The 22,690-nt window shown below is 41.3% G+C and overlaps 1 protein-coding gene across 1 annotated transcript in view; it reads right to left on the bottom strand.

The window, feature by feature from the left end:
* PDSS2 (prenyl (decaprenyl) diphosphate synthase, subunit 2) overlaps positions 1 to 22,690 on the bottom strand; it is a 315,612-nt gene that overhangs the window by 47,395 nt on the left and 245,527 nt on the right. Inside the window, exons 5-6 of the mRNA XM_011996258.1 lie at positions 3,948 to 4,121; positions 2,288 to 2,419 (exon numbers count right to left, since the gene is read on the bottom strand). Of these exons, the coding sequence (XP_011851648.1) occupies positions 2,288 to 2,419; positions 3,948 to 4,121 (306 nt within the window). The remainder of the gene's footprint in view (positions 1 to 2,287; positions 2,420 to 3,947; positions 4,122 to 22,690) is intronic.

Below are 22,690 nucleotides of genomic sequence, written 5' to 3'. Positions count from 1 at the left end.
TGTATTTAGTAGAGATGGGGTTTCACCACGTTGGTCAGGCTGGTCTCGAACTCTGGACCTCAGGTGATCCACCTGCCTTGGCCTCCCAAAGTGCTGGGATTACAGGTGTAAGCCACCATGCCTGGCCTTTTTTTTAAAAAAAAAAAAAAAAAAAAGACAGTCTCACTGTGTCACTCAGGCTGGAGTGAAGTCGCTCAATCTTGGCTCACTGCAACCTCTACGTCCCATGTTCAAGTGATTCTTGTGCCTCAGCCTCCTGAGAAGCTGGGATTACAGACGTGCACCACCACACCCAGCTACTTTTTGTATTTTCAGTAGAGACAGGGTTTTACCATGTTGGCCAGGCTGGTCTTGACTTCCTGACCTCAAGTGATCCACCCACCTTGGCCTCACAAAGTGCTCAGATTACTGGGATTACAGACATGAGCCACCACACCTGGCCTGTGACTCCTTTTTTTTTTTTTTTTTTTTTGAGACGGAGTTTAGCTCTTGTTTCTCAGTCTAGAGTGCAATGGTGTTATCTCGCTCACTCCAGCCTCTGCCTTATAGGTGGGCACCACCACGCCTGGCTAATTTTTGTATTTTTAGTAGAGACAGTATTTCACCACGTTGGCCAGGCTGGTCTCAAACCCCTGACCTCAGGTGATCCACCTGCCTTGGCCTCCCAGAGTCTTGGCATTATAGGTATGAGCCACTGTGCCCGGCCTGGCTGTGACTCTTAATAGATACAAGGTTTCTTGAAAGAGTCCTTAGTTTTCTTACTTTTTTTCTCTTTTTAAAACATCGTTTTTTGGTCCAATTTTCTGGGAGATTTTTTCATTTGTATCTTCCATTCTTCTGATTAAAAAATTCTGTAATCATATTTTTATACTTTCTAATTCTAATTTTTATTCTTGAATTGTCCTTTTTAATGTATCATCTATTATTATACCATGGATTTAATATCCTTCCTTGTCAATTATATTGATTATAGTGCTTTGAAAAACATCTGCCTTTGCTTGCATTGTCTCTATTTCCTCTAAGTTATCTTTTTATCAGTTTGTTTTTGACTTGCTGTTTCGTAGAAGCAGCTTTTCTCAAATGCCCAGTGGTCCTCTTTTCCTTTTCTGCTTCAGAGTAAGGCAGCGGATATTCTGGGCACTTAGATCCTCTGAGGCTTGTCAAGTGGTGGGTCTTGCTGTGGAGGACTGCTCAGGGATATGGCATGTTTACTGAGGAGGCCCCAAATATCCACGTCTGCAGGGCTTTTCTCCTGAGTTTGACAGTTTTTTCAGAAAGAAATCCTCAGTTTTCTACTTGGTGAATATGAGGAATTTTAAGTTGGCTGCCAGCATTTTGAGAATCAATAAGGGTTGGGAGAAAGGAAATCGTCTTTCAGAATGCAGATATTCTCTTAGGCTCTCAGCTTTTTTTTTTTTTTTTTTTTTTTTAAATTTCAAAAACTTCAATTTTGTAGAGATGAGGTCTCACTATGTTGCTGGTCTTGAACTCAAGAGCTCAAGTGATCCTCCCGCCTTGGCATTTTAAAGTGCTGGGATTATAGGCATGAGCCACTGCACCCACCCATCCTCGCTCCTTTAAGGATGGTGGCTACCCCCACCCTCAGCTGTGCCTGGTTTCTCTGTCCAGAGCCTCAGATTAACCCAACCAATTACAGCCACGAAGTTAAATAAATTCCAAGAGGTTTTGGCTAAAAAGACAAGAAGTTTTGCACTAGAGTTTCTGAATTAAAAGAAAATCAAAAAAGTTCCCTCTCAACTGCCAAAATGAGAAATTTACCCAATTCAAGCCCCTTTACCCCTCCCACTTCGCCATGCTTTTTTTTTTTTTTTTTCCCTTTGATAATGCCTCAGTACAAGTATTCAGGGTCCAAGTTTGTTTTAAAATAACCCAATGAGCTGACAGACGGAGCTCCTGGAATTCTGCAGCTTGTGCGAGAGTCCACAGATGGGAAATTGCAGTCAGTTATAGGGTGGTGCTATTACCATAGCCCAATTTTTGAAAGCCTTTAGAAAAAAAAAGTCATCTGAGTTAATTAGCATTCACCACAGGCACTAGTTTTGTGTTGCAGTATTCTAAGAACTCAGATAATAGAAAAATTCAGTACTGCAATCTCTAACTTTAATATTTTACCTCTTAAAAACGAAGATTACAAAGAAAGAATTTTACCTGTTACATGAATATGCCTAAGGCTCATCTATAGCCTTATATCAGCAAGAAATATCAATTATGTTCTAAAATCCACTAATTACTAATGGTACCTAAAACAGGAGTAATTTCATTTTACCTCTCCGATCTGTTTAATCCACAAATCTCTTCCAAGAAATTCCTGATGTAAGACTACAGGAGCTGAGTTTAGATTAAAAGTCATGGAGTCACTGGTCTTTTCTTTAATAAAAGGCTGGACATCAGAATTTATCTACAAGAAGCAGTTAAATGAGTAAATTAGTGAAATGTATATACACTAGTATGTTTTAGTTATATTCAGAAAGTACCAGTTAATGCAGTGAATTATGAAGCTTAAGGAATGCAGTTTTTAGATATACTTTAATAAACAAAATAACATTTCAGGCTGGGTGCAGTGGCTCATGCCTGTAATCTCAGCACTTTGGGAGGCTGGGGTGGGTGGATCACCTGAGGTCAGGAGTTCGAGACCAGCCTGGTCAAAATGGTGAAGCCCCACCTCTACTAAAAAAAACAAAAATTAGCCGGGTGTGGTGGCACACACATTCCAGCTACTCGGGAGGCTGAAGCAGGAGAATTGCTTGAACCCAGGAAACAGAGGTTGCAATGAGCCGAGATCGTGCCACTGCACTCCAGCCTGGGCGAGAGTGAAACTCCATCTCAAAAAAAAAAAAAAGAAAAAAAAAAAAGGATATTTCAGATGATTAACAATAACCTGTAAAATTCTCCAAATAACCTGTAAAATTCTCCAGAATCATTCCCTAACACATTCCATTTTTAGTGGGTGGCAGTCTTTGTTTTAAGTTAAAGGAAAATATTTAGATAAAGATTTAATAAATAGTATTGCTTAATAAACTGATCTAAGATTAAATAAAATATGCAAAAAGCTCACCTGGAGATATTATATATGTATATATTCCCCTCCTTATGAACTATTTAAGTAACATCTGAAAAGTATATATTAAATTAAATTTAAATTTTTATATATATAGAGAGAGGTAATAACACAGCAGCTAATTTTGGGATATTTTAGATTTCATATGCCCATTCAAAGAATTAGTTATTAAAATTAAAGCTTTCAATTTTATTCACTATATTTCTGAATTTTATTAACTTCTCATAACATGTTTTATATAAAGAGCTATGAGGCCAAGGCAGGCAGATCACGAAGTCAGGAATTCCAGACCAGCCTGACCAACATGGTGAAACCTCGTCTCTTTTAAAAATAAAAAAATTAGCCAGGCGTGGTGGCGTGTGCCTGTAATCCCAGCTACTCGGAAGCTGAGGCAGGAGAATTGCTTGAACCCGGGAGGCAGAGGTTGTACTGCAGTGAGCTGAGATTGCACCACTGCACTCCAGCCTGGGTGACACAGCGAGACTCCGTCTCAAAAAAAAAAAAAAAAAAAAGCGATAAGGGAACTGTAATAAAAATGACAAATATTCTTCCATTATGTGAATATATTCCAGTCTGCAAATATGTTATTTAATAATATGTAAGAGTTCTCTCAAGAACCCTTTCAGGTGGTAAGAAAAGACAAACATCAAAAAACTGGTTCAAGTAAGCTGTGGCTTTCTGTAAGAAATGCACAATACTTACCAATTATACTGTTTACATTACATAACAATCATCCAGGGCTGACAGATTTGAACCACACAATAAGCATTTTTGAAATATAAAAGCAGCTTATTAAAGAGCAAAAGCTTTCTTGTGTATCGTTGTAGCTATTTAAGTACTGAAAAAAGATAAAGGGTGTGCAAAATACCTTATGACTCATGGCCATGTGCTTCCCATACTGAAATGCCATATCCTGAACCTCAGCATCATGCTTTGCTAATTCCATTGCAGCTTGGCAGCTCTTTGCTAGTAAGGCACCATGGGAGAGAAAAGTCTGCTCCTTCCAAGTCGATATTCCAATATCATCTGTGATATAACTTTCCTAAAAATGTAACAAAAGCCAAGATAAAAAAGACTTTAGGAGTAATTTAATTGTTTCTGTTTTTGAAGAACAAAAAAGTTAAGAAACGAACTATTCAAAAACACTCAAGCTATTGGAACAAGATAGATGCCTAACCTCAGCTCTACCTACAAAGAGTGTGGAGGGGAGACTGTTTTTTTACGGAAGTAGGGGGAAAGTTAAAGAAATGTTAAAGCAAATTTTATTCTAAGCTAGGGAATTTCTATTACAGGATAAGGGAAAAAGTAGAAAGACTTCAAACTCACTCCCTTCTATAGTCATATCAGTTCTTAAGTGCTGGTATTAAGCACGAGAAGCCTATTGCATTTAATTTATGTGAAAATGTCAAGGGCATATGGAAGGAACTACATTTCTTAGAAATAATTAAATAGAAAAACAAGGCTGGGTGTGGTGGCTCATGTCTATAGTCCAAGCGCTTTGGGAGGCCAAGGCAGGAGGATTGCTTGAGGCCAGGAGTTCGAGACTAGCCTGGGCAACATAGCAAGACTCTACAAAAAATAGAAAAAAAAGCCAGACAAGGTGGTGTGCCCTTCTAATCCTGACTACTCAGGAGGCTGAGGCAGGAAGATCACTTGAGCCCAGTTCAAGACTATAAGTAAGCTATGATTGCACCATTGCACTACAGCCAGGATGACAGAACAAGACCCTGTCTGTCTATCTGTCTCTTTCTCTCCTTCTCTTTTTATTTGAGACAGGGTCTTGTTCTGTCACCCAAGCTGGAGTGTAGTGGCATGATCATGGCTCACTGTAGCCTTGACCTCTCGGGCTCAAGCGATCCTTCCATCTCAGCCGCCCAAGTAGCTGGGACCACAGGCATGCACCACCACTCCCGCTTAATTTTTTGTACTTTTTGTAGACACAGAGTTTCTCCATGTTGCCCACGCTGGTCTTGAACTCCTGAGCTCAAGTGATCTGCCCGCCTTGACCTCCCAAAGTGCTGGGATTACAGGCATAAGCCACCGCACACAGTTAATTTTTTTTTTTTTTTTTTTTTTTTTAATGGAGACAGGATTTTACCATGTTGGCCAGGCTGGTCTTGAACTCCTGGTCTCAGGTAATCTGCCTGCCTTGGCCTCCCAAAGTGCTGGAATTACAGGCATGAGCCACTGTGCCAAGCCTACCCTGTATCTTAAAAAAAGAAAAAGCGTGGGTGTGGTGGCTCACGCCTGTAATCCCAGCACTTTGGGAGGCCAAGGTGGGTGGATCACGAGGTCAGGAGTTCAAGACTAGACTAGCCAACATGGTGAAACCCTGTCTCTACTAAAAATACAAAAACTAGCCAGGTGTCCTGGCAGGCGCCTGTAATCCCAGCTACTTGAGAGGCTGAGGCAGAAGAATCACTTGAACCCGGGCGGGAGGTTGCAGTGAGCTGAGATCGCACCACTGCACTCCAGCCTGGGCGAAAGAGCAAGACTCTGTCTCAAAATAAAGAAACAAACAAAGCAAAAGAAAGAAAAATCAGAGAAGATGTAATCTGTTATAATGGAGGATGATTATTATAGTGTTCATGAAAGTTTATTCTCATAAGAAACAAGGTGTAAAAGAGGATATAATGTATAAATAAATATATACACATCTACCACTTCTAGACCAATGCTATCCAACAGAAATACAATGTGAACCACATGTGCGATGTAAAATTTTCTAGTGGCTACATAAAAAAAAGTGGAAACAGGTGAAATTAATCTTAATGACATATCTATCCCAATATATCCAAATATCATTTTAAACACATAATCAATATGAAAATTATTACTGAGCTATTTTATACTCTTTTTTTATACTAAGTTTTCAAAATCACTGTGCATTTTACACTTACAACACCTCACTAGCCACAATTTAAGTGCTCAGCATTGGACAGTATGGCTCTGAGGAAAGAAATGCTGAAGCAAACATATAAAACAATGTTCATTTTATGGCATTTATTTGAAACATCAAACTAACTGGAACCTAGCCAGAAGGATTAATTAACTCAAACACTTTTCTTCCTGCTCCTGATCCTATAATCCTTTCTCTTTTCACAATTGCTTGGAGACAAAATAAAAAATACTAAGGAAAAAAAGTGGTCACCAAAAGGTCAGCTGAAATAGAGCCCCCTCCTCTTCTGCCATGTTGAGGGGAATCTTCAGTCCACTGGTCAAATCAAATTATCAGCTTAATTTCATGCAATGTTTTTGAGATGGGGTCTTCCTATGTTGCCCAGGCTGGTCTCAAACTCCTGAACTCAAGCAATCCTCTGACCTCAGCCTTCCAAGTAACTGGGATCACAGGTGTATGCCACCATGCCCAACATCACCTTAATTTTATTAAATATTGGAATAACAACAAAAAATTCCACTTACGGCACTGGCTGCAAATATACAGCACAGCATTGGGTAATGACAGAAAAGCCACACAGGAGAGAAACAGTGCATAATGCTAAGACCTTCTTTACAAAACATTAGGTATAAATTATAACATACTTAATTTTATAAATCTGAGAATGTATTTTAAAATGTGACTACATATATTAATAAACCTAAGAAAAACCATATTATCTCTCCATATATACTGCAGAAGTATTTGACAAAATTCAAATCCTATTCTTGATAAGAAAAAAATGTCCTGAATCAAATAGAAAGAGCTGGGTGCAGTGGCTCACACCTGTAATCGTAGTAACTCAGGAGGCTGGAGTGGGAGGATCACCTGAACCCAGGAGTTCAAGACTGCAGTGGGCCATAATCATGCCACTACTCTACAGCCTGGATGACACAGTGAGAACCCTAACTCTAAAAAATAAAAAAATAGCAACTGATATATATTTCTTTAATGTGATGGGGTGTGTGTATATCAGCCCAAAAGTCAGCAAATATTTTATGGGGAAATATGAGCCTTTCTCACTAATGTCAGGAGTAAGAGAGAAATGCACACAACACCACTGATATTTACAATGTAATAGAGACAAGAGAAAGGTAGATGCATATAAATTAGAAAAGATGAGTTTAACTCTTACTGTTTGAAGGCAATATAACTGCATATTGGGAAAATCAAGAGACTCAACTAAAAAACTACTACAAACAAGAAGATAATTCAGTAAGGTAGCAGTGTCTAAAATTAATAATTTATAATTAACATAATAAATTGTATTAACCATAGCTTTCATACATAAAAACTAATCAGTAAGTGTTATAATCAGCAAGTGTTATAAATAGGGTCTTTTCTTTCATTATGAATACAAAAATAAAGATTAAAAAACTGGGAATAAGGCCAGGAATGGTGGCCCATACCTCTAATTCCAGCACTTTGGGAGGCAGAGGTGGGCAGACTACTTGAGTTTAGAAGTTAGAGACCAGCCTGAGCAACATGGTGAAATCCTGTCTCTACCAAAAATACAAAAATTAGTTGGGTGTGGTGTCTTGGTGCCTGTATTCCCAGCTACTTGGGAGGCTGAGGCAGGAGAATCACATGAGCCTGGGAAGCAGAGGCTGCAGTGAGCTGAGATTGCTCCACTGCACTCCAGCCTGGGCAACAAAGGGAGACCCTGTCAAAAAAACAAACAACAAACAAGCAAACAAAAAAAAACAACAAAGAAAAAAACCTAGGAATAAGGCCAGGTGAGGTGACTCATGCCTGTAATCCCAGTACTTTGGGAGGGTGAGGGGGGTGGATCACCTGAGGTCAAGAGTTCAAGACCAGTCTGACTAACATGGTGAAATCCCGTCTCTACTAAAAATACAAAAATTAGCCGGGCAAGGTGAAGTACTCCTGTAGTACCAGCTACTTGGGAGGCTGAGGCGGGAGGATCACTTGAACCAGGGAGGCAGAGGTTGCAGTGAGCTGAGATCGCACCACTGCACTCTAGCCTGGGCAACAGAGCCAGACTCCATCTCAAAGAAAACCAGAAAAAAAACAAAAAAAAACACCAAAAACCAAAAACCAAAACCTGGGAATAAGCTTAGAAATGTGCAAAACTGAATGAAGAAAATGTAAAATACTACTGCAGGAACAAAGATAACTTGAATGTATATAAAGACACATCATGTTCAAAGATAGTAAGATCCAACCTCATAAGTTACTCCAATAAAACTAACAATACCTTTTCCCCCTGACACTGGGCAAACTGAAGTTCATATGGGAAAAATAAACAAAGAAAAGCAGCCAGGAAAATCTTGAAAAAGAAGAGCAATGTATGTGTGAGGTGTTGAAGGAGGGGTGGAGAGGGAGAGCAAATTTTGTCTAAGCCTTACCAGATACTATAACATACTGTAAAATCTCAGAAATTTAAAAAATATGTACTTTTTAGGTAGAGAGACAGACTAGGGAACAAAATAGAAAGTCCAGAAAGCAACCAAACTATATATAGGGATTTGCTATATTTTAGGAAGAAGTTGAACTTTTCAGTAAATGGTGCTGGTACAACTAAATAGCTATCTGGAAAAAATAAAATCTGAGCTGCATTTTGTACCATTTACCAGGATAAACTCTAAACGGCAAAAACAGCAAAACAACCACAAAACCACAGGCAATGTTAAGAGACAAAGGACAATGAGGAAAACAACTTATATTTCCTATCACAGACAAACGGCGAATCTCCCTGTGGTAGGCTAACAATGCTCACCGTTTCTGCAAATATGTCTATATCCTAATCCCTGGAAGCTGTGAATGTTACCTTACATGGCAAAAGGGACTCTGCAGATGTAATTAAATTCAGGATTCTGAAATGAGGGGATTACTCTGGTTTAACTGGATGGGCTCAATGTAATCGCAGCAGTCCTTATAAGAGGGAGTCAAAGTCAGAGTCATAAAAGGTAATTTAATGACAGGAGAGAGAAATTTGAAGATGAGAGATGGGGCCATGAGCCAAGGAATGAACATGGAAATTAGAGAAAGCAAGGAAATGGATTTTCCCCTAGAACTCCAGGAAGAATACAAGTCTGTAAACATCTTGATTTAGTGACTTCTTTTTTTTTTTTTTTTTGAGACGGAGTCTCGCTCTGCCGCCCAGGCTGGAGTGCAGTGGCGCGATCTCAGCTCGCTGCAAGCTCCGCCTCCCGGGTTTACGCCATTCTCCTGCCTCAGCCTCCCAAGTAACTGGGATTACAGGCGCCCGCCATCTCGCCCGGCTAGTTTTTTGTATTTTTTAGTAGAGACGGGGTTTCACCGTGTTCGCCAGGATGGTCTCGATCTTCTGACCTCGTGATCCACCCGTCTCGGCCTCCCAAAGTGCTGGGATTACAGGCTTGAGCCACCGCGCCCGGCCGATTTAGTGACTTCTGACCGATAAAAACAAAATTCCCAGCTTCCCTCTTAGTGATGGTAAGACTGTGACCAAACAGGCTTCTCAAATATGGCTGGTGGAAGTGGAAACTAGCTGGAAATTCCACAGTCTCTATCAAAATTATAAGTGAATTTGCCCTGTGACTCAGGAATCCCATGTCCAGGAATCAATCCTACAGATAAACCTACATACATGTGAAATGAAATATGTACAAAGTGTGAAAGTGGATCGTAGAAATTGGTCAATCTTTTCACACCTGACTAAAACAGTTGAGAAGTCACAGGAGGAAAAAGGACTTAGAATACAACACTGCTCCAAAACTGTAAGTCTCTGCAAGCCTGGCTGCTCAAGCTGCCTGCTATAATCTGAAATCAGTTTTATTTAATAGTTGCTGAAATAACTTGCTGCAACTCTAAGACTAATTTTACCCACCACTATCACTCACTAATCAAAATCTGCCACCTCCCCAGAACCTTACTAGTGCTGATGAACTTTCTCAAAGAGCAATATGTAACACTTCTCCTTTTTATAAAACCTCCAACCTTCTCTTTGTTCTTCAGACATACTAAAGACCATTTGGTCTGTGTGTACACCCTGAATTGCAATTCTCTCCTCAAGTAAACTGTTAAATTTAGAGATCTGGCTCTCTCTATATTTTATCTGACTTTGACAAAGGTTACAGTCTATTGTTCACCCAGCTGCCAGGGTGACCCTTCAAAAACATAAACCAGAACTACAATGGCCTCCAGCTGTTTCAAACACTCTAGGCATCACCTCCTGAAGGCCTCTGCATTTGCTGTTCCGCAGATACGCTCTCTAGACGTTTGCATGGCTAGACTTCTCCTTGCTTTTGGGTGTGTACTCAAACTTCAACTCATCTTTAATAGTCTACCTCCCTCCCCCATTATTTCCTATATCTTTACCTTGCTTTAAACCTTTCTTCCTTGATACTACTGGACCACTCATATACTTATTTGTTAAATGACTTACTGTCTGTCTCCTTTACCAGACTATAAGTTCCACGAAAGCAAGGACTTGGTTTGGCCTCTGCTGCACAATCAGCATCCAATATAGTATCTTAGGTGGGCAATAAATATTAGTTGAATTTTTTGTCTTTCTTTTGGTATCTCTCTCCCTCTTTTGTACCTTCCTCTATCTTTCCTAACTTGGTCAGAATAAAGAATTGAAATAATTCTCCTTTAGGCTGGGTGTGGTAGCTCACATCTATAATCCCAGCACTTTGGGAGGCCAAGGCGGCCGGATCAGCTGAGGTCAGGAGTTTGAGACCAGCCTGGCCAACACGGTGAAACCCTGTCTCTACCAAAAATGCAAACATTAGCTGGGTGTGGTAGCGGGTGCCTGTAATCCCAGCTATTCAGGAGGCTGAGGCAGGAGAATCACTTGAACCTGGGAGGCGGAGGTTGCAGTGAGCCGACATCATGCCACTGCACTCCAGCCTGGGGGACAAGAGCAAAACTCTGTCTCAAAATAAATAAATAAATATAAAACAAAAACAAAAACAAAAACAACAAAAAACTAATTAAAAGAAAAATTCTCCTTTAATGCCTCTCTACTGCTCATAGAATCAAGAAAAACTCTATAGCATAGCATTCAAGGCATTCCCTTGTATAGTACCAAGCAATACTTCTAGTCTCATCTCCTACGCAAAATATCCCCTTTGAGGCCTGCATTTAACACGCAGGGGAAGTTGCTGTTTCTTGAATAAAATATGTATTTTCGCACTTGTGTGAGTGTATTTTACTTATTTATTTTTGTGATGGAGTCTCGCTCTGTCACCCAGGCTGGAGTGCAGTGGCACAGTCTCGGCTCACTGCAAACTCCGCCTCCCAGGTTCAAGCAATTCTCCTGCCTCAGCCTCCCGAGTAGCTGGGACTACAGGCGCACACCACTACACCTGGCTAATTTTTGTATTTTTAGTAGAGATGAGTTTCGCTTAGTAGAGACGAGTTTCGCTATGTTGGCCAGGGTGATCTCAAACTCCTGACCTCAGGTGATCCACCCGCCTTGGCCTCTCAAAGTGCTAGGATTATAGACATGAGCCATTGCGCCTGGCCTACTTGTGTGAACTTTAAATCTAATCCAAGTATCACTTCTTTGAGGAGCACTCTCAAATACTACCACAAATCTTTTCCTCTTTAGACTAATATTATCTTATTTATGTTATGACACAGCAGTTAATTCTCTCTGAACTGTATGATTTCTTATGTATTTGTTTCCTTGAAGGTTAGATCTGGTACTAGTCACTTTTATATTTTTTAATCACTTAGGCCATATTCAAGTTTCAACAAGTATTTGCTAAATGAATAGTACCCGTTTATCTGTTGCATTATTAAGTAGATGTATGCGTGTGTTTTAAATTTTAAAAGCTAATGGGTAGATATGGCCATATAATGACATGCTATTCAGCAATAAAAAGGAATCACTGACACATGCTATGCCATGGATGAACTTCAAAAACATTATGCTAAGTAGAAGAAGCCAGACACAAGAGACCACATATTTTGTATAATTCCATCGATGTGAAATATAGATTAGTGATTGCCTGGGGCTGGGGGTGGGAACTGTAAATGGGCATAAGGGACCTTATAGGGGTGTGTGTGAAAATGTTCTAAAAATGATTTATGGTGATGATTGTATCACTTGATAAAAGTTACTAAAAATCATTGAATCGTAGGCTTGAAATGGGTGAATTTTATGACATAAAATATACCTCAATAAAGCTGTTAAGAAAGAAAAAAGCTAATGAACATAATATTTTACATTTCTTGGTCTCAAATGTTTAAATTAACATTTTAAAAAATTTATGACTTCCAATTAACTGTGGTTTGCATATCATCCTCATTTATTCTTGCAAGAAAACCCATTTATTAAGGTTCTGTTATGGTTCAGGCTTTCTGCAAAGCAATATAGATATCAAGATTAATAAATAGCCTGTCCTCAAGAAGCTCACAGTCCAGGGATAGAATGTATATATATCAATATATAGATATAACTATATAGATACAGATATCTATATATAGAATGTACAGATAATTCTATTTCAGAATAATTGCAATATCTCTAAAATCAAAGATTCAGTTTTTTTCATTACATATTTCTTACTGTGATTAAGACTTTTTATTATTCATCATTTCTACATTTTAAATTAAAGTAATACACGATCACTGAAAAAAAATTAGAAAATTCAGTTAACCAAGAAACAATTAATTTATAGTCCCCTGAAATCTACTACCATAAGTTAATTGGACCACAAATTAACTGTTCCTAAGTTAATCAGACATTTTATTCCCTAAACATTATTACCTTTTATGAATTTGGTTACTAATGAAACAAAATTCCTCCATTCATTTCCATCAACTTGCCGTGTATATACTAAGAGAGCACGCTCTATTATAAAGGAAAAGTTAATATAAATTGTAAAATGTCAAGAAACTAGTATGATAACCACATCTAAACCAGTACCTTCAGATACCAGATATACAGAATTGTGAAATGAATGCATGTAGTCAGAGTAAATGAGATTTAGATATAACAATATCAGGCTGGCATGGGGGCTCACACCTGTAATCCCAGCACTTTGGGAGGCCGAGGAGGGTGGATCACGAGGTCAGGAGATCGAGACCATCCTGGCAAGGTCTCGGTGAAACTCCGTCTCTACTAAAAATACAAAAAATTAGCTGGGCGTGGTGGTTGGCGCCTGTAGTCCCAGCTACTCAGAGGCTGAGGAAGGAGAATGGTGTGAACCCGGGTGGTGGAGGTGGTAGTGAGCTGAGACCGCGCCACTGAACTCCAGCCTGGGCGACAGAGCGAGACTCTGTCTCAAAAAAAAAAAAAAAAGATATACCTATATCATCAACTTACGTATGTGCAGTTTTTACTAAGGTTTATTATATAGAAAAGGAGGATACATTCAGTGAATATTTACTTTTGATGGGATTTCCTTTTTTTTACCTGAAAGGTGATAGATGTCAAGATACTTGTCCAATGACTATCAGAGAGAAGTACAGTAATTTTTTTAAAATGTAGGCCTCACTGTCACATGACCTTTTTACTGAAGTAAGGCTGGTTAAAAAAAACGGAAACTTGCAAGATGATCCTTGCTTGAGATCGTGGTACTGGTGGTTTTGCTCAGACATATGTTGCTCTGCTACTTTATTGCTGCGAGAGATACTTTGAGTTGCTTTTCTAATGGTGGTGATACATTTGTACATATCTACTCACATGAGACCAAATTGCACTTATAACAGTAGCTGCTCAGGATTAAAGGTCTGGTCCATGGTCACAGAACAAAGGCGAACTAATTGGCCTGGGAAGGTGTCAAAGCCCCAGCAAGAACCTGCCAAGCCAAACTTTCACATAATCAGAAAAGAAGAGCTGGAAACAAAGAAGCTAGCTGCCTGTGAAGTTAAAAGTACTTTTTTAAAAAGTATGCAGATGTTGCCTGTTTTCATGCTTACGACTTCAGATTCATATTCTGGGCCACTCTCTTTATAAATACAACCTAAATTTGGGTTGGATGAGACACCAGATCTCTCTAATGACCCATTTCACCATGTTAAATGTTTCCTTTGAATTAGCCTTTTCAATTATCTTGAGAAACTAGACAGCCAAAAGTTTACATATCTTATCATTATTATTATTATTTTAAAAAAGGTCAAGTATAGAAAAATTTCAACAAATCTCCACATTTGGGAATCAGAAAAAAGCAAGGAAAAGAATGTAATCTAATGTTTCCTGGGAGCTAACTATGTGATGACACTTTCATGTTCTTTATTACAACAGCCCTCAGAAATATTAATTATCATTATTCCCATTTAATAGGTAAGGAGGGCCGGGCATGGTAGCTCACACCTGTAATCCCAGCACTTTGGGAGGCCAAGGTGGGTGGATCACTTGAGGTCAGGAGCTTGAGACCATCCTGGCCAAAATGGTGAATCCCCATCTCTACTAAGAATACAAAAAATTAGCGGGGCATGGTGGCAGTGCCTGTAATCCCAGCTACTCAGGAGGCTGAGGCAGGAGAATCACTTGAACTTGGGAAGCAGAGGTTGCAATGAACTGAGATGGTGCCACTGCACTCCAGCCTGGGTGACAGAGCAAGATTCTGTCTCAAAAAAAAAAAAAAAGGTAAGGAGATTTCAAGAATGTATTTTGACCAAGATTAGACCATAGTATGTGGCAGAGATGAGTCTCAGAAGTATAAAAATTGTATTCCATTTTCTTAGCACATAACAGAATATATGCAATACTTAATATATCTTATGGTTTAAAAGCAGGTTGTAGACTGGGTGTGGTGGCTCATACCTGTAATCTCAGCACGTTGGGAGGCCAAGGTGTGAGGACAGCTTAAGCCTAAAATGTCAAGACCAGCCTGGGCAACAAAGTGACACCCTGTCTCTACAAAAAAAAATTTTTTTTTTTTTTTGAGACGGAGTATCACCCTGTCACCCAGGCTGGAGTGCCATGGTGCAATCTCAGCTCATTGCAACCTCTGCCTCCTGGGTTCAAGTGATCCTCCTGCCTCAGCCTCCTGAGTAGCTGGGATTACAGGTGCGCGCCACACACCCAGCTAATTTTTTGTATCTTTAGCAGAGGCCAGGATGGTCTTGAACTCCTGACCTCATGATCCGCCCACCTCGGCCTCCCAAAGTGCTGGAATTATAGGTGCAAACCACCGCGCTCAGCCTCTACAAAAAATTTTTTAAAAATTGGTCAGGCATGGTGGCTCATGCCTATAATCCTGGCACTTTGGGAGGCCGAGATGGGCAGAGGACCTGAGCTCAGGAGTCTGAGACCAGCCTGGGCAACATGGTGAAACTTTGTCTCTACCAAAAATACAAAAAACAAGCCAGATGTGGTGGCATGTGCCTGAGGTCCCAGCTGCTCAGGAGGCTGAGGTGGGAAGATTGCTTGAGCCTCGGAGGTGGGGGTTGCAGTGAGCTGAGATCATGCCACCGCACTCCAGGATGGGTGACAGAGTGAGACTCCATCTCAAAAACAAAAAAAACAAACAAAAAAAATTAGTCGGGCATGGTGGTACATGCTTGTGGTTCTAGCCACACATGGTAGGCTGAGGTGGGGAGATTGCTTGAGTCCGGGAGGTCAAGGCTGCAGTGAGACATGTTCAGGCCACTGCACTCTAGCCTGGGCAGCAGAGTAAAACCCTGTCTCAGGGAAAAAAAAAAAAAAAGTAGATTGTATTTAAGAGTGACTGACATCTATGTGCCCCCCTCCCCCCAACCAAAAGCATTTAAACTTGTCAATCAAGCCCTTTAATACTATCCATTGAAGAGATCCAAGAGTCTAGAGTGGGGGTCCCCAACCTCTAGGCCATGAACTGGTACTAATTCTGTGGCCTCTTAGGAACTGCGCTGCACAGCAAGAGGTGAGCGGTGGGTTAGCGAGCATTACTGCCTGAGCTCCACCTCCTGTCAGATCAGCAGGGGCATTCAGATTCTCACAGGAGTGTGAAGCCCGTTGTGAACTGCGCATGCCAGGGATCTAGGTTGCCTGCTCCGTAATGCCTGATAATCCAAAGTAGAACAGTTTCATCCCGAAACCATCGCCATGCGTTTAGTGCTGTGTTCTAGGTGTGCAAGGATGAGGTAAAATAGGGATTAAGAAGCAAGAACAATGTAAGCTGTTCAAAAAGTGAAACAAGATCACTCCTTATTGTGGACAGGACAGTTGCTCATCCAGGATCCATTTCTCTCTCCTCTCCTTACTTACTAATAAAACCGTAATTTTCTTCAGGTATTCACTGCTCCTGCTAATGATTAACTTAGGAAAGGATATATCATCCAATTCTAGCCTAAGAGATATGAGGCAATTCCACCACTGAGCTCCTAGGAAAGATCCACGTAGAAGTGGGAGTTGTTTCCTCTAGATGTTGCCCTGTCTTGATAGGACATGCTGAGGGCTATTGTAGCCAAACTGCTCCCAGGCTGATGATGAAGACAACAGTAAGGAAGGCAGAGCACAGACAGAGAGGGCTTCAATAGCACTGAGTTGTCATGGTAAACTATCCTGGATGCCTGACCACCTCTGCATGTGCAGTTAGAGGAAAATACCTACCTTCACTTTTAAGTTTATTTAATAGGGTTTTCCATTTTTTTTGCTGCTGAAAGCATTCCAATGAATTTACTCCGAGATGAAAAAATGGTTATACTATATGAAGTCTAGATATGTCAACATTAACAACTACTAGAACATGTAAGTATTTCCTTAGGATGGTATATTAGTTATCTATTGCTGCGAAACAAATTAGCATCTTAAAACAACTGACATTTATTATTTCACAGTTTCTGAGGGTCAGGAATCCAGGAATGGCTCAGCTGGCTGGTTCTGGCTCATGGTTTCTTGTGAGGTTGCAGTCATGCTGTTGGCGAGGGCTACAGTCATATGAAGGGGTCGAAGAATCTGCTCCAAGCTCAAATGCTTGTCGGCAGTAGGCTTTAGTTCTTGCCACACAGGCCACTCACTTGCCATGGCAGCTGGCTTCCCTAGAGCAAGTGATCCAAGAGAATAAGAACACACCCAAAGAGGAAGAAAGAAGGAAGTTTTCTTCTTTTATATATACATATATATATATATATATACACACTTTTTTTTTTTTTTTTTTTTTGAGACAGAATGTTGCTCTGTTACCCAGGCTGGAGTGCTGTGGCGTGATCTTGGGCTCGCCGCAACCTCTGCCTCCCAGGTTCAAGCAATTCTCCTGCCTCAGCCTCCTGAACAGCTGGGATTACAAGTGTGCGCCACCACACCCGGCTAATTTTTGTATCACCATGTTGGTCAGGCTGGTCTTGAACTCCTGACCTTGTGATCTGCCTGCCTCGGCTTCCCAAAGTGCTGGGATTACAAGTGTGAGCCACCGTGCCTGGCCTTCTTCACTATATTTTATAATCTAATCTTGGAAGTAACATACCATTGCTTCTACTCTATATTATTGGTCACACAGATCAACTCTAGTACAATGTAGGAAGGGTTTGCACAAGGCGTACAGGGAGGTGGGGCTAATTGGGGGTGATCTTGGTGACTGACTACCATAGATGAAGTCTGTGATTAGAATTATTGGGGTCAACAGATCTGAATATATAAAAATCTCTTAAAACATTCTTTCAAATTGTTTTCTAGAAAAATTCTTTTGATCTGCATACTAACCAGCCAAGTTTGAGACTATCTTGCCATTAAGTAGAATTACTGTCTTACTTTTCAGATAAAAAGTGACACTTCATTTAAACTTGGGAAGACATTTCATTTATTAGCCATTTGTTCTTCCTCAATGTATTCATTTATTAAAGATTCACTGAGTATAAAAAAAAGATTGACTGAGTATCTTCTATGTGCAAGGTAAGTACTCATGCCAATGAGCAAAACCAGAGAGTTCTTGTTCTCATAGTTATTACCGTCTAATGGGGAAGCCAAACAATTGGATAACCACACAAAGAAATATAATTATAAACTGAGATACTTCTGACGGGGGAAAATGAACATACTTCTATGACCACATGGAATAAAAGAACTTGGCTGAGACTGGGGTTTCTGGAGACGGCTTCCCTGAGGACATGACACTTGAGCTGACATAGGAAAGATAAATAAGGGGTAAATAGTGAAGGAGATGGAAAAGTGTGTTCCAGGCTACAAGGATTGCCCAAACAGAGGAGGATGTCTATGGATCAGATATCAGGGCTGATACGCAGAGAGTGAAGGTGAGAATGGTACAAGGTGAGGTTGGAGGGACAGACTGAGGTCAGACTGTGTAAGTGTTTTTTGGATCACTTTCAGGATTTTGGACTTTTTTTTTTTTTTGAGATGGAGTCTCACTGTTGTCGAGGCTGTAGTGCAGTGTTGCAATCTCAGCTCACTGCAACCTCTACCTTCCAGGTTCAAGCGATTCTCTTGCCTCAGCCTCCCAAGTAGCTGGGATTACAGGCATGCACCACCATGCCCAGCTAATTTTTTTTTTTTTAGTAGAGACGGGGTTTCACCATGTTGGCCAGGCTGGTCTCAAACTCATAACATCAAGTGATCCACCCACCTTGGCTTCCCAAAGTGCTGGGATTACAGGCATGAGCCATGGCTCCTAGCCAGCTTTGGACTTTTTCTCTAAGAGTAATGGGATGTCACTGGGAGTAGAAATGGAGACAAAGCATCATCAGATTGGCATTTTGAGATTTCTGGTAGTATGGAGAACAGACTAAGGAATGGGAGGAGTGTATACAGGGAAGTGAAGGAGGAGGTTACTTGGAGTAGCTTAGGCAAGAGATGATGGTATCTTGGATTGCGTAAAAGGGCAGGTAGGTTCTAACTCCAGGGTGAGCAGGCATGGGGTAAAGCCAGGCTGTGGCCTGGGTCACTGATGGTAGGGGAGTGAGGGAGTGCTCCTACCTATTGTAATGTGAATGTATGTGTCCCTGAAGAATTTATATGTTGAAGCCCTAATCCCTAGTGTGGCTGTTTTTGGAGCATAGAAGTGACTAAGTTTAGAAGAAGTCATAAGGGTGGGGCCTGCGATCCAATAGGATTAGTGTCCTTATCCAGCATCCTTAATTATTTTTAGACACCAAAGAGCTTGCTCACAGCCTCTCTCCCTTGTGAGGACACAGCAGGAAGCAGCTATTTGCAAGCCAGGAAGACGGCTCTCACTAGAAACTGAATTGGCTGGAACCTTCATCTTGGACTTACTTCTAGCCCCCAGAACTGTGAGAAAATAAATTTCTGTTGTTTATGGCAGTCTAGGCAGACCTAATACACCTATCTTCTTTATACAGTTTAGGGGTCAATCAGTGATGTTTTGAAAACATATTTATACTGTTTGGAGGAATAGTATAGCCTGGTCTTAACAACCATCATGTTAACATATTGCCTTACATTTTGTTGAAAAGACCTATATTCCAGTTATCTATTTCTGCATAATAAACCAACCCAAAACATAGTGCCATAACGCAACAACCATTTTATTATGCCCACAGATTCTGTGGGTCAGGAATTTCAAAGGGGCACTTTGAAGACAGCTTCTCTCTGCTCTGTGATGTCTGGGGCTTCAGTTGGGAAGACCAGAAAAGCTGGGAATAATTCAAAGGGCAGGGGATGATTCCACTGCCTGAAGGATGGAACAGCTGAGTTCCAAGGAACCCACTTCCAATAAGATGGCTTATTCACTCACATGTCAACTAGGCCACTGGGACTGATGATTAGAGCACCTACTCATAGTGCCTCCGTGTAGCTCCTCACCGCATGGTGGTTGGGTTCCAAGAAGGAGCAGACGGAGGGACTGTTCCAAGGTAGTGAGCATTCAGAGAGATCCCTTTACGACCTAGTCTAAGAAGCCACACAGTTCTACTGACTCTATTGGTTGAGGGGCTCACAAGTCCACTAAGGTTTAAGTAGAAGGAGTATGAGGGATGGGAGGTAACAGGAGGAGAGTCAAAGAATTTCCAGCCTTTTTTTTTTTTTGAGATGGAATCTTGCTCTGTCCCCCAGGCTGGAGTGCAGTGGTGCAATCTCGGCTCACTGCAACCTCCGCCTCTGGGGTTCAAGTGATTCTCCTGAGTAACTGGGATTACAGGAGCATGCCACCACGCCCAGCTACGTTTTTCTGTATTTTTAGTAGAGACGTGGTTTCACCTTATTGGTCAGGTTGGTCATGAACTCCTGATCTCATGATCCACCTGCCTCGGCCTCCCAAAGTGCTGGGATTACAGGCTTGAGCCACCGCGCCTGGCCCAGCCGAGCCCAACCATTTCTTTAATTACTTTTTTTTTTTTGAGACAGAGTCTCGTCTTGTTGCCCAGGGGCACGATCTCAGCTCACTGCAATCTCTGTCTCCTGGGTTCAAGGGAATCTCCTGCCTCAGCCTCTCAAGTTGCTTGGATTACAGGTGCCCACCACCACGGGCTAATGTTTTAAATATTTTTGGTACAGACAGGGTTTTATCATGTTGGCCAGGCTGGTCTCAAACTCCTGACCTCAAGTGATCTGCCTGCCCTGGCCTCCCAAAGTGCTGGGATTACAGGTGTAAGCCACTGCACCTGGTTTTTTTGCTTGTTTGTTTGTTTGTTTTGAGACAGAGTCTCACTCTGTCGCCCAGGCTGGAGTGCAGTGGCACGATCTCGTCTCACTGCAACCTCCGCCTCCCAGGTTCAAGTGATTCTCGTGCCTCAGCCTCCCGAGTAGCTGGGATTACAGGTGTGTGCCACCACACTCAGCTAATTTTTGTATTTTTAGTAAAGGCAGGGTTTCACCATGTTGGCCAGGCTGGTCTTGAACTCCTGACCAAGTGATCTGCCTGCCTCGGCCTCCCAAAGTGCTGGGATTACAGGCTTGAGCCACTGCATCGGGCCCAGAGTCTACTTTTAAAGACAGTGCACCAAAGAGAAATTCCTTCTCTGCTCCCTCCCAGTTATGTTTCTGGCAAAGGTGGTGATACGGAAGAGTAAGGCGGGCACCAGGTGAATCTGGTAAGGAGCAGAAGTATTAAGGATGACTCACAAGTTTTTGACTTGAAAATCTGAATGAATGGTGATGTTTTTTATGAAAATAAAGAACAATGGGATGGCTTTGAAGGGAAAGATCATATATGTGGTCTTAGATGTCCTGAGTCTGAGATGCCTGTGAGAACTTCAAGTGGAGATGTTGAGAAAACAGTTAAATATTTAGCTTCAGAGCCCAGCAGTGACCCAGGATGGAGATAAAATTGGGACTCACCAGCCTATAGACAGATGATAATTGAAGGCTTGGGTTTCATTTTCTGAATGGCTTACTCTTGTCCTTTGATCGGAATGGTATTCTATTAAACACTTTACATGCCTAATAGTGATGTTTCATCTCTCAGGCAAACAAACTGCCTTTTAAGATATTTTGCTGTGATAGTTGTAAGTAACCTAGAGTGCCTCCAAATGGTGTACAAATTCAATTTAGACATTTAACAAACAAAAACATTCACCAACTAGATCCACTCTAAATTTGAGGGTCTACTTAATCAAAAGGGCCACTATACATAACTAAGCGTTCTTAGTCACCAACAGTTTCTCTGCCTTCTCAATATGTATATCAACTTTCACTTTATCACTTTGCATATTTAATACTTCTATATTTGATTTCTAACATGTACACTTCACAAAACATTTGCTACTTTTATTTTTTTAATGAAAAAAAAATTGGCTAGGCCAGGTACGGCGGCTCAAACCTGTAATCCCAGCACTTCGGAAGGCCGAGGTGGGCGGATCACCTGAGGCCAGGAGTTTGAGACCAGCCCGGCCAACATGGTGAAACCCCATCTCTACTAAAAATACAAAAAATTAGCTGGGCGTGGTGGCAAGCGCCTATAATCCCAGCTACTTGGGAGGCTGAGGCAAGAGAATCTCTTGAACCCAGGAGGCAGAGGCTGCAGTGAGCCGAGATTGTGCCACTACACTCCAGCCTGGGCAACAAGAGTGAAACTCCGTCTCAAAAAAAATAAAAATTGCTTTCCATCAGGGAATCAAACCCTGGTCTCCCACAAGACAGGCAGGGATACTCATCACTATACAAAAGAAGATATTTGCTACTTTTAAGTCTCCTTTAAATAAAAACATTTTGTGGATTAAAAAATACATATATATATATAGTACTATTTATTTATTTATTTTTTTGAGACAGAGTCTTGCTCTGTCACCCAGGCTGGCGTGCAATGGCACAATCTTGGCTCATTACAACCTCCGACTCCTGGGCTCAAGTGATCCTCCTGCCTCAGCCTCCAAAGTAGCTGGGACTACAGGTGTGCAGCCATCATGCCCAGCTAATTTGTGTATGTTTGGTAGAGACGGGGTTTTGCCATGCTGCCCAGGCTGGTCTTGAACTCCTGGCCTCAGGTGATCTGCCCACCTCAGTCTCCCAAAGTGCTGGGATTACAGGCATGAGCCACTGCACCCAGCCTATAGTACTATTTCTTTTTCTTTTTTTTTGAGATGGGAGTCTTGCTCTTTTGCCCAGACTGGAGTGCAATGGCATGATCTCGGCTCACTGCAACCTTCACCTTCTGGGTTCAAGAGATTCTACTGCCTTAGCCTCCCGACTAGCTGGGATTACAGGCATCTGCCACCACACATGGCTAATTTTTGTATTTTTAGTAGAGATGGGGTTTCTTCATGTCAGCCAGGCTGGTCTCGAACTCCTGACCTCAGGTGATCTGCCTGCCATGGCCTCCCAAAGTGCTGGGATTACATGCATGAGCCACCGTGCCCCAGACAGTACTATTTCTTTTTTCTTT

The sequence above is a fragment of the Mandrillus leucophaeus genome, unplaced genomic scaffold, assembly GCF_000951045.1.
Source record: "Mandrillus leucophaeus isolate KB7577 unplaced genomic scaffold, Mleu.le_1.0 Scaffold507, whole genome shotgun sequence".
In the NCBI taxonomy this organism is placed as follows: Eukaryota; Metazoa; Chordata; class Mammalia; order Primates; family Cercopithecidae; genus Mandrillus; species Mandrillus leucophaeus.
Note: the sequence above shows the minus strand (reverse complement) of the source record. Positions and strands in the feature narration are given on the sequence as shown.